The sequence below is a fragment of the Stegastes partitus genome, unplaced genomic scaffold (genome assembly GCF_000690725.1).
Source record: "Stegastes partitus isolate 25-593 unplaced genomic scaffold, Stegastes_partitus-1.0.2 Scaffold1568, whole genome shotgun sequence".
Taxonomy (NCBI): Eukaryota; Metazoa; Chordata; class Actinopteri; family Pomacentridae; genus Stegastes; species Stegastes partitus.
This window is the reverse complement of record NW_007579299.1, coordinates 34,936-47,235: the sequence shown is the minus strand read 5'-3', so window position 1 is coordinate 47,235 and position 12,300 is coordinate 34,936. Positions and strand designations below refer to the sequence as shown.

General features: G+C 43.2%; 1 protein-coding gene across 1 annotated transcript; it reads right to left on the bottom strand.

Moving 5' to 3' along the window:
• Positions 1-2,013: 2,013 nt before the first annotated feature.
• On the bottom strand, positions 2,014-11,330 carry LOC103371342 (neutral cholesterol ester hydrolase 1-like). Its single transcript, XM_008300639.1, has 5 exons — positions 10,771-11,330; positions 8,618-8,840; positions 7,699-7,768; positions 6,990-7,161; positions 2,014-6,332 (listed from the first exon to the last, which is right to left on the bottom strand). The coding sequence occupies exons 1-5, from the start codon at positions 10,903-10,905 to the stop codon at positions 5,712-5,714; spliced, it is 1,221 nt and encodes a 406-aa protein (XP_008298861.1). The 5' UTR covers positions 10,906-11,330; the 3' UTR covers positions 2,014-5,711.
• Between the last annotated feature and the right edge of the window lie 970 nt (positions 11,331-12,300).

The following is a 12,300-nucleotide window of genomic DNA, read 5'->3' as shown; positions in this document are numbered from 1 at the left end:
GTGAGGACACCCGGGGTCTTTCTGCATGGAGTCTCCATGTTCTCCCCGTGCAGCGTGGGTTCTCTCCGGGTTCTCCGGCTTCCTCCCACAGTCCAGAAACATGTTGAGGTTAATTGGTGATTCTAAATTGTCCGTAGGTGTGAATGTGAGTGTGCTTGGTTGTCTGTCTCTAAGTGTAGCCCTGTGATAGACTGGTTACCTGTCCAGGTGAACCTGCCTTCACCCTGAGTCAGCTGGGATAGACTCCAGCCCCCCATGACCCTAGTGAGGATTAAGGTGTAGAGATGATGGATTATTGTCATTATTATCATTAGTAGTGGTAGTTGTGTGAATTATATTGTTTACGTTTTACTTTCTAGAGGAGTTCTGGGGAGATATGACTAAATAAACAGTCGATACAGAGTTACTGTTCGTTAGCAGAAAGCTGAACATTTAATGAACAAAATCATTTCTGTCTGTATATCAGAGATATTAAATTATTTAAGTATATTTTCATAAAGCACATTCATAAAGCTGATAAATTTCTGTATATGTTTTTTCATCCTATGAACCATCAGATCTTCTGTTTGTGACCTTTTAATTTAAAAAAGTGAGGCAGCGTTTAGTTATTATGGTTTATTTATAGATATTCAGTCTGTTTTATCTCTTGTTTATCACTTTGTTTTTTATCTTTTAACTGATGATGATTTATTCTGACTTTGCGTTTCACTAAAATAAAAGTCCGGTTCATTGATTGGACGTCCACTTCAGTAATCTGGAAAATAGAATAAGTGCAGTGTGAAGAGCTCGTTCTGCAGAGCGTCATGAAGCACACTGTGCTCATTGTGGATGAAGGAATCAGCTGATCCTGATGAGCTCATCGGGGAGTTTTCCAGGTTCGGTTGATTTTCTGCTGTTTACACTCAGACGTTTTATGTGTTTGTGTCTGAGGAGATAAAGTCAAAGAACACGCAGAATCCGGTGGCGTGTTCTGATCTAATCTGGCAGCAGAAGCATCTTCAGCTCGTCTCGTTCTCAGTTAAACTTTGTCCAGGATCGTCGTCACCATCATAACACACCGAGTCGTCTGACACGAGCATCGTCGTCCTCTGTGGGGCTGGTTATCAGGGCAGCAGGAACATCTGGGCCCAGTTCTGTGCGTTTGCTCGGCTCACACAACCTGTTGCATCACCTCACTGATACCAAAACTTTATTGACACAACGCAAAACAATTTAAGGCACGATTTCACTCAGAATCTAAATCCCAGCACTGCAGGCCGCTTTTAGTCTTAATCAGACTTTCATATGAAACGTTTGTGTTTTAATTACTGCACGATAGCTAAATTACTTCCTTGATGTTTAATTTTTTTATGTCTACTGTCACAAATATACATAATTTAGGCTATCAATTAAAAAATTACTTTAAAAAATAGTGACTTTTTAAAGGATTTATAGCGAAATTTGACTAATAAACACTAATCTGATGCCTAATTTCTGTTTTTTTTAGCAGAAATCTGGTGAAAATGTGAATAAAATACCAAACAAGGAGGATTAATTCAATTAGGTTTATTTTAAAACAAAACATGTGAACAAGTGGTGACCCAACAGGAAGAAAACCCCTCTACATGTGTGCATTTTTTCATAAAGAAATAATAATGAACCTTTTAAATAGTTAGAAAATTCATTTATAGTAATTTAATACATTATTTGAACAGAGATAATTGAAATCACAGCCCTCTCAGGCGGCTGTATACAGCTTCACTTCTCTTATTTTTAATTTATTTTATCTAATTTGCATGTGAAGCATTCAAAACATGTGAATTATTGTTGCTAAATTTATTATAATTACTAAAAAATAACTAAATTACTTACTTTATGTTTAATTTTTCCCATTTACATATAATTTAAGCTATCAATTTATAAAAAATACTTAAAAAATAACAACTTTTTAAAGGATTTAAAGTGAAATTTGACTAATAAACACTAATCTGATGCCTAATTTCTGGTGAAAATATGATTCAAATCCCAAACAAGGAGGATTAAATGAATTTATTTTCAAACCAAACATGTGAACAGCTGGTGACCCAACAGGAAAAAAAACACTCTACATGTGTGCATCTCTTATAAATAAGTCATAATAAACCTTTTAAATCATTATACAATTTATTTATGGCAAATTTAATACATAAATTTAACACAGAGAGAATTAAAATCACAGCAACCTCCCACTTCTCTTGCTTCTTATTTCACTTGTGTAAAAACATCCATTTTTTTATGCCCACTATTACAAATATATATATATAATTCAGGCTATCAATAGGAATTACCTAAAAGTATAGAGAGATATGAGTAAATAAACACTAAGCTGATCCCTAGTGACTGTGTTTTTGCAGAAGGATGAACATTTTTGCGTCCAGGCCGTCTATCGGGGGGATTTAGGCGCATTTTTCAACAAAATATGTGAATAATTTGTGACACAGGAAGAAAAACTACATGTGGATATTTTTCCATAAATAAATAATAATGAACATTTTATAGTGATATGCAATATAAAGTGGTTTCACGTGAAGAATTTAAATGTCGGCGCTCACAGGGACAGAACCAGAACTCTCCATGTGAGGGATGAACCGTCTGGACTTGTTTCCTCCTCAAGAGACGAGAGAGAAATCCCAGTTTCCTGCATTTGTGTGTTTTTTTCCTCTTGAATAATGTGAAGTAACGACCGCTCAGCGTTTCTGGCTCCTCGGGCCAGAAGCCAAAAGCTCTGCTGTGTCGGTTCTGGTTCCAGCAGCGGCGGTGGGGGAGGAAAGGCGATAGTCCACTGGGGATCTCCTCTCTGCTGCAGATACAGTAACTTCTCGCTTCAGTTTCACAGCCGTGGCCGTGGCCGTTGTTGCGTCAGGCCGAGCAGACACACTCTAAACACACGGCGTTGCACAACCCAGCTGTGAACTCTGGCACAGTTTAACCGCGACCCACGGCTCGTTTTACTGCAGCAGCCCCTCGGAGCCGAGGATCAGGTCCGACTCGGAGCTGAGGATCAGGTCCGACTCGGAGCCGAGGATCAGGTCCGACTCTGAGCCGAGGATCAGGTCCGACTCTGAGCCGAGGATCAGGTCCGACTCGGAGCCGAGGATCAGGTCCGACTCTGAGCCGAGGATCAGGTCCGACTCTGAGCCGAGGATCAGGTCCGACTCGGAGCCGAGGATCAGGTCCGACTCTGAGCTGAGGATCAGGTCCGACTCGGAGCTCTGAGGCCCGTCAGAGCAGAACCCTGTTAGGCAGCGATACAGGCTCGTCTTGGTCAGGTTTCTGTACACAGCTGCACAGAAACAACGTCTCCATCTGAACCTTCTGCCTCCAACTTGAGGGTTTTGCAAATTAAATTAAATCGTAGTTTTCGGCTGAACTGCAGGCAGTGTTGGACTACAGCAGCAGATTAGTGGTAGAATAAAATAAAGGTGGCTCAGCTAAAACACAGTGAACAGAGGAGCAAGCTGCTGGACGATACATTCAACACGGTGAAACATCTTAATTACTCCTAAATGAGGAGACTGATGACGATCATTTGAGCTTTAAAACCTGCCTGTCAGTCAGTAAGACAAAGTGTCGTCATTCTCATGTTCCTCCATCTGGACTTTCTGCCTACAAGTCCTGCAAAACTCTCATTTTCTGCAGTTTCACTTTGCAAAAAACGGCGCAAGAAGAATTAATCGATTGTTGTTAACTAATCACCAACTACTTTAATATTTTTTAATAGGAGTCGACCGACTTTTCATGTAAACGTCTATTTTGTTGGTCGAAGACGTTCAACTTGAGGGTTTTGCAAATTAAATTACTGTAATTTTCAGCAGACTGCAGGCAGTGTTCCCACAGAATAGAGAGAAAACAAGTGAAGGAACAAATCAACGACAAAGTAAATATATTTGAGTGATAAAACAAACGTGTCTCGGCTAAAGAACAGAGCAACAAGCTGCTGAAGATACATTCAACACGGTGAAACGTCTAAGTGGTGAAAAAACCCTAAAGTCTGTCGTGGTTGTGAAACTCTAAGTAGATAAACGTGTTTAGAAACAGGGTTGATACAGATTATTTGTGGATGAAGAGACTGAAAACTGATCATTTCTGACTTTAAGCTTTGAAACCTGTTGGTCTGTTCTGCTGCTTTTTTTAGTCCAATAAGTTTAACTTGAGTGTTTAAATTAAAATACTGCATTTACCAAAATCTTTTTCAGCTGAACTGCAGGCGGTGTTTCCACGGAGACCAGACGAGTGTGGTAGCAGCAGAACTAAACAGACCTGAGCAATCAAACAGACGTGGCTCGGCTCAGAAGCAGCGAACAGAGCAGCAGGTTGCTGGACGATCAACACGGTGACACGTCTGACTGGTGAGCAGAGGAGCAGCAACAGGACGTCCTGATGAACGAAGCTAACGGCGTTTTGTTTCACCTGGTCGGCGTCCAACATCCCTCACAGCGCAGCTCGATTTAGTGTCGAAGCTCTTCAGCAGCAGCAGGTTCCCCGACTTTCTGCTGACAGCCTCTCGAGTGATTTTTAACACAGCTCTGGAAACGTTGCCATGACGACGTGTTATTTAGGAGATCCCGACCCGCTGATTGACGGCAGTGATTCATCTGTGGACTGTGTGGAGCTGCTGGATCTTAAACGTCCACCTGCCTGCCATCAGAAAGGAGTCTTACTGCTGCTCATCTGGTGCGATACGTTTAATTTACTGCACGATAACTTCCTGTATTTGCTTAAGAACTACCCTCATCGTCTTTCTTTGTAGCCGTCTGAATCCCAAACATGTCGACAGGATTTAAAGGAATGTTATCTTTAAAAAATTGCCAAAATTCTGCCATTTTCAGAGCAAAAAAAAAACTAAGAGAGACTTGTTGGATTTTCTGGTTTTGGTCTCTAATCGTGTGCGACTTCTGGTTCCCTGAGGAGAACGATCCAAATCTAAGCTCATCACTTCATCCTACGTATGTCCCGTTTGTACATTTTCCAGAAATAAACCAGTCGCACCAGATGAAGACTAAGAATTTAGTCAAGAAGTCACGACCATCAGCGTCACGACAAACACTGTGTTCATTGTCGGCTGAACTGCAGGCAAAACGAGCAGAAAGGAGGCAAGTACGGGAAGAAATTACTGAGATTTGGAGCAAAATAAAACATATTTGAGCAAAAAATGAAAATAAAAACCAGCATACAGAGGAGCGGGATACATTCAGCTCAGTAGTGTGACCTAGTTAGTAGAGTTTTTGTAATTGTTGTGCAACATATTAAACAAAACGTACAGAAGTCATGAGTTTGAGTCGTAGCTGTTCTGTTTGTGAAGAGCTGCAGGAGTTTATATTGCAGCGCAGAACGAGCCCACAGTGAGGACGAATGTGATGGTCAGGGTTGAAGCAAATAAATAAATAAGAGCAGAAAACAGGAAGTGAGTGTTTTCTGTCTTTCTTTGGTCAGACCTGATGGTGGTTTGAGGGCACAACCAGGAAGCTTTGGTCTCTGATTGTTGATCTGCATCCAGTGATTTCAGATTTTATGTCCAACAGATGGAGCTTTAAACCGGCGCCCCTCTGGGTTCGATGTTTAACCAGCTGCCCCCCACGTGGATCACATTTCTGATCATCAAACACCTTTTTTTTTTTTTCTCTCTCTCTCTCTGCAGATTGAACAAAGAGCTCTGCAGACCCAAACATCTCCGGTGCCACAGAAAGGACGGGCTACAGGTTCTGGTCCAGCCAGCGGATGTAGTTGTTCATGCTCCTCCACCCGACGTCGGACATCATGGGCAGGTAGGCGAACACCATGCAGCCGTGGAAGCCGTCCTCGTAGTGGTCGCTGGTCACCGGGACGCCGGCGTCCTGCAGCCTGCGGCCGTACATCAGCCCGTCGTCCCTCAGCACGTCGAACTCACACGTCATCACGTACGCTTTGGGCGTCCTCCCCAGAACCCCCCGCTCCGCCAGCAGCGGCGCCGCCCTCACGTCCGTCAGCCCCGGCACCCGGCCCACCACGCCGGCCGACCCCGTCTCCCTGACAAGCGGCCGGAAGTGCTTCCTGCGTTCGGCCGGCAGCAGGCCGGTCCAGTCCAGCCGGGACCGGGCCTCGGCGCTGATGCCCGGCTGGTCCAGAGAGCTGTGGTTGTTGGCGAGCAGCAGCGGCTCCAGCGAGGAGTCGGCGCCCAGATACTGCAGCCAGAAACGGGCCATGACGGGCCGGTAGAGGATGGGCACGGCCTGGTTCTGCTGGTAGGACGGCGTGTGGAAGTCCAGCGCCTGCAGCACCGGATAGATCAGCGCCTGGGCCTTGAACTTCACCTGCAGAGTGTCGTCTGAGCTGAGCTGCACACACAAGACCGGTTTATGGAATCAGTTCAACTAAAAACGTGAACCGGCGACCTTCTAGCTGTGAGGCAACGATGCTAACCACCGAGCCACCGTGCAGCCCAAAATTAAAAACATCACTCTAAAAAAAATTGCCCCCCCAAAAAACCCATTTGCTCTCTCAAGACTCTGTAAAATATATATATATATAAATTCTGCACAACTCAGGTCTTAAAAATCTGACAAAAATGTAATTGAACCAGATTCAGTGAAAAAAACAAAAACTGGCAAACTGATGAGTCGACATATTTAAAAACAAATCAGACAGCAGGAGCAAAAACAAAACACCCAGAACCTGCTTGGAGTTCAGGTTGTTCATGTATTGAACAGCTACTGTCTGTATGATGCTGATTGTGTTTTTTAATGTGTGTTTTCTCTGTAACAGGATTTCCAGCTTCTGTATTAACAGCTTGAGAGACGAGCTGGAGCTGCTGTGTTCTCTGTTCAGTCAGAGACGTCCCCAAACAGGTAAGACAGCATTTTAATGCATGTGTTGACTCAGAGCTGAGGGACAATATCACTCTGTTTATGCATGCAGATGATGAATTACGTCTAAAACACGTAGATTACTGGAGGACAGAGTGATCCCAGGTCCCTGATGTGTTTGTTTTGTACCTCCTGAGCCACGGCGGCGGCCAGGTTTCCCCCGGCGCTGTCTCCAGACACGCACAGCCGCTGAGGATCGACGCCGTAGCGCTGCAGGACCTGAGCGGACAGGAAGGCCCGCGACGCCGCCAACGCGTCGTGGTACTGATCCGGGAACACCGCCTCCGGAGCCAGACGGTAGCTGTAGCAACAGGAGAACGACATCATCACAACCACAGTCACTAAAATACAGCAGGGAGGCTCACGTAGTTGGTTTTTTATCCATTTCCAAGAAGAAAACAGAGATATTCTATTCAAAGGAATGTTTTAAGTGTATTTTCTACATGAATTTGTGTTTCAGAGCAGAAAATAATCGTATTTTTGCGGCATTTTCAGCCTCAGATCAGCTGAAATCATGTCCGTGATCATCAAACTGCTGAAAAACCCCAAACTTACAACAATAATGAGCCTCCTTTGGGAAAGAGTTTGATGGATTTGTTCCACCATGTTTCGCATCATACCTTTCACACAAATAGAATGTAAAAGTGCTTCCAGACGAATAAAACAAACAACACAATCCTCCCATAAATAATAAATGTTCTGATAAATGAAGGACGCAATAGAAGCTGAGGGAGGATGAAGCAAAATAAATAAAAACGAAGCAATGATAAACAGATAAAAGAGACTAAAATGTCTTAATAGTCGGACACATAAATGTAGAAAAAGGCCTGAAACTCACTCGACAGACATGACGACAGCGTCCAGGTCTTCGGCCATCTTCCTACAGAGGAGGTCGTAGGAGCGCATCCCTGTGAAGCAGGAACTCAGTGACTGATGCTGACGTCATGTTTAACATATTAGAAATAATGCAGCTTGCTTCATGGCACTTTTTTCTCTTTTCTACTCGGTTCCCTTCATAATTTATGTAGTTTTTCTTTCATCTTGACTTCTGAACTTTGAGGATGTTGTCGCAAACTTACGCTGCAAGTTTCCAAAACTACCAAATACATCAGAACGTTGATAAAATCTGGGATAAAGTGATGAAGACATCTGGAATATTTCCATTTGTTGGCCCGTTCTTCAAAAAAAAGTCTTAAGTTTGAACCACAGAAAGCCTGAGTTTGAGTATTTACCTCAGATTTAATGAGCTGTGAATAATGTGGTGTTTTTAACAACCGTAAAGCTGCTTCAGGGGAAACATTAAAAGTTATTTATGCAGATAAAAAACAAACAAAAGTCCTGATTGTGTTTAAAGAGTCGCTGCTGTGCATCCAGAAGTCTAGTTTAGATCCCAAAGTTTCCAAAGACACCAAACACGTCAGGCTGGTTTGACTCCAAAAAACACTTTCCTTACAGACTTAACTTGACTTTAACAACCTTAAAGCTGCTTATTTATGCAGAAAAAACATCCAACCAAAGTCAACGATGCTTCAGAGTTTCACCAGACGTGTCAGACCGGCTGTTGATGAGACTTGCAAAACTAATTATCAAGAATATTCTATTGAAGGCCCATTCTTTAGATTAAACTGACAGTGTTTGTGTTTCTGTGTGGCTCACGTGTAAGAATATCAGTAGAGCTGCTTTATTGAAACTGAAATAAACCTAAAAAATGTTATTTCTGCAGGAAAACGTTCGTCTGTTGTGCTGCCGACACTCACGCCCGCTGCCGAGGGCCCAGCCGCCGCCGTGGAAGTAGATGACGCCTCTCTTCGGCCTGGAGCCCCCGCTGGGCTCGAACACCCGGGTGGGGACTCCCCCCAGCGTGGAGTCGGCGACGTGCACGGCGGCGCTGGACCGGGCCTCGATCACCTCCACCCAGGACACCACCCGGTTCAGCAGGTGGACCCGGTGGCAGACGCCCAGAGCGTGGGCCACGTCGCTCTGCAAGAGAGGCCACACGTTTGGCGAATTAGCACAAGAAAGTAACGGCTAAGTGGAGCTTTTGTTCTTCCTCCTGTGATTGTGTGGCGAGAAAAACAAGGCGGATCAACAAAGAGGCTGCAGGGAGCCGCCGAGCGGGGCGTGAAATCAGGTTTCACACACAGAGCTCATGTAAAAACTTGCAGCGCCGGAGATTATCAGAGCTTAAACGCGACATGTTACATGAGATCTGCAGCTCCAACACGTGTGAATTTATCAGGGGAGCAGGTCAAAGGCTTCTGTTCACGTTATTGCGACAACTCTTGCAGGATTTCACTCGTCATGAGGGTTCGGTTGTGCAAAGCAGCTTCAGCTCTAATAGTACAATAATGATCAGGATCCTCATTTCTGGAGCACTTTCAAGCTGAAGACGTAAAACCAGGCAGATAAAAAAAAAACAATCTGGTGTTAAAAAAAGGTCAAAACAATTCAATTATATTCACTTATTATAAACTTTACGTTGAATTCTTTTATACTACGTTACTTCCAGCACAATGTTGTGTAACAAAGTACTGCTTCTTGTACTACATGCTACTGCGTTGCATCATCAGACTTCACTGTATTTACCTTCATTATACCATATGTACTACACTGTATACACGACAGTACTGTGATATTCTATGTTACACACGAGTAGCATCAACTGTAATACTGTACACAACTCTTAACTATACTGTGTACTAAACTAAAGTCAGGTGTACACTGTACTACTACACTCAGATACTACAGAGCAGACTGGAATACTGCATACTGGTTACTGTACTATAACTACTGTATGTGCTACTCTCCTGAATACTACAACATACTGCATTATTCAACGTACTAAAGTCTACTGCATAGTAACAGTAAACTAGAATACTGCTCATTGTACTCATCATTACACAATACTAGTATGTTATTTTACTACACTGTACTATATTCTCATCCAAACCCTACATTACTGTGATTCAGTATAATTCACTGTACTTTACTTGCAGTACTGTATTTTATTCTGTACTGTATTACACAGTACCACAAGTACAATATTATACTACACAATAGTATATCTTAAAGTACAAAAAAGCATATTTTTCAAGTGTGAGAAAGCAGATGAGAATACTTCTTACAGTACTATACCCCACTATAAAGTACCAGAAGTATACTACACTATATTATACTAAACAATACCTTTGTATACTCCAAACTAAAGTTCACTATACTCTGAGAGAATTCACTGTAATACACCGTACTATACTGAAGTACACTATGCAGTACTAGTCTTCACTCTGTACTGTATTACACAACACCACACGGGAGTAGCAGTACTTAATACTGTGCTGTTAAACTAAACTACAGCCTGCTGTCAAGTAGAAACAAGCAGAAAGAATACTTCTTACTGTACTATAACCTACTGGAGTATATCATGAGTACACTGTATTATATCACTATACTGCAAACTAAACTACACTGCAGTACAATATGCAGTACTATTCTGTATTCTATACTACGTTTCATAATACCACACAAGAGGAGCAACACATAGAATACTACACACAGTACATGTACACACTGAGTACTGTAGCAGATAATAGTGAAGTTAGTATTTACTTTAGTATAATAAAATACTGTATAATAAAGTATAGTGGAGTCTAGTATGCAGTATTCCAGAAGGATATAGTACAATATGCAGTACTCCAGTGTACTCTGTCCTACGTGTTAACTTTAAATCCTCTGTCATCTCTTATTATTATTATTATTATTATTATGTATTCTGGACTATCGCTCCTCTACTCTCCTCATCAGCCTCCTCCTCTGCTCTGGTTCCGCTCCCTGACCGTCACCTGTCCGCTGCCTGAGCTTTCTGCCTGTTCCAGGTGTTCTTCCTCCACATCAACCTGTCGGTGCGTCTCACCGCCTGCATGAAGCTCCTGAACAGCGCGTCCAGCAGCATCAGCTTCCACGGCTCGCTCACTCCGCTCGGCAGCGGCAGGTAGACGTAGTAGGCGGCCGCCGACAGCAGCACGGCTCCGGCCAGACGGAGCCTCATCGCGGCGGTGTGTACCTGCGCGGAGACCTGCCGATCATGCGGGAGCAGCCTCCACCCTCCACCCGGTCCCGGCGGTCGGTGGCTCCGCCAGGGATCGACAAAACACGGATGAATGACCCCGATTTCAAGATAAAAGCCCGGAGCGGCGTTTGTACCGACGCCAGAAGCGACGCGCGTCTTATTTTGAAAATCTTTTTTTAAGGATGTAGTTTTAGACTTGCGTAATGCCGGTGCTCATGGGAAATGTAGTCTCGTTTTAGATTTTAGTAAGAAAACCAATATTAATCCTGATACAAACACACAGTTTTCAGATACTTGATTTTTCTTTTTTTAATCCCCATTTTCTGTTTCAGGCACTGCAGCCCTGAGGACACTCCTCCTATTGAGCCGTTGTACTGACCTGTCAAATTAAAATATGACTCATTCTGTAGTCTTTCTAACATTTCTTGAGTATTGTTATTGTTCTTCACTATTGTCTCTCAAGCTTACGAGAACAGTTGTACCCAAACTCAGACCTTCAGGGGGATTCCAAGTTTCCACTCAGGTTTGAGCTTTTTAAACCTAAAGTGTGAGGTTTGGTTCAGGTAACGTTTCCAGAACAGTCCCATGAAGGTTCCAGTGCATTAACCTTGTCCACACCCTGCCAACACCCTGCTGTCTTTTATTAAGTTTAGGCGTACAGACCTATAGATGCACAAAGAGTGACTGGTAACCAAAATATCTTCTGTACTTTCAAACAATCGTTGACCAGGGTTGCTAGAATGACTGCTGTGTGCCAAAAACAGATTTTCCAGCATTACCACTGAACAAACCCGAAGAGCTCACTTCACTGGGAAGTTGATTTCTGTTTTTGGGTGAATTGTGACGTTATTCCTGAGAACAGAACCTGATCATTTACTGGGAGAATATTGGACTAAAGTATGTACCGTAAAGACCTACGCAAACACCTTTAGTCTGACTCAACGGATGTAAACCTCACTGCAGGAAACGACAACAACCGCCAAGCAGCCGCCAACCTCCCAACAGATTTGGATCATGCAGTCAAGCCGACCTGCTTGGTTCTTTGGGTTGTAAAGGTCCACAGAGAATGTTTATGACATCTGCTGTCTGACAAGGATGTTCTTGTGTGTTTGCACGCAGGTTATGGAAAAAGTTTTCTTTTTGAAGTCTGTCAGTCCAACATAATCATGATTGGTTTCACGCACGGCTGCACAATGATAGCAGCATTACCAGTATCCGTCGATAACGGCTTTAAAAATGAATCAGATTCGACCCACGACGGACACTGACGGGCAGGTAATGCCTGCTACCCTAAAAGTTAACAGTTTTGTTTGAAGGTGTAACATAAAAATAAATGTGGTATGTTTTACATGTAGTACTTTTGTTAGTGAACGT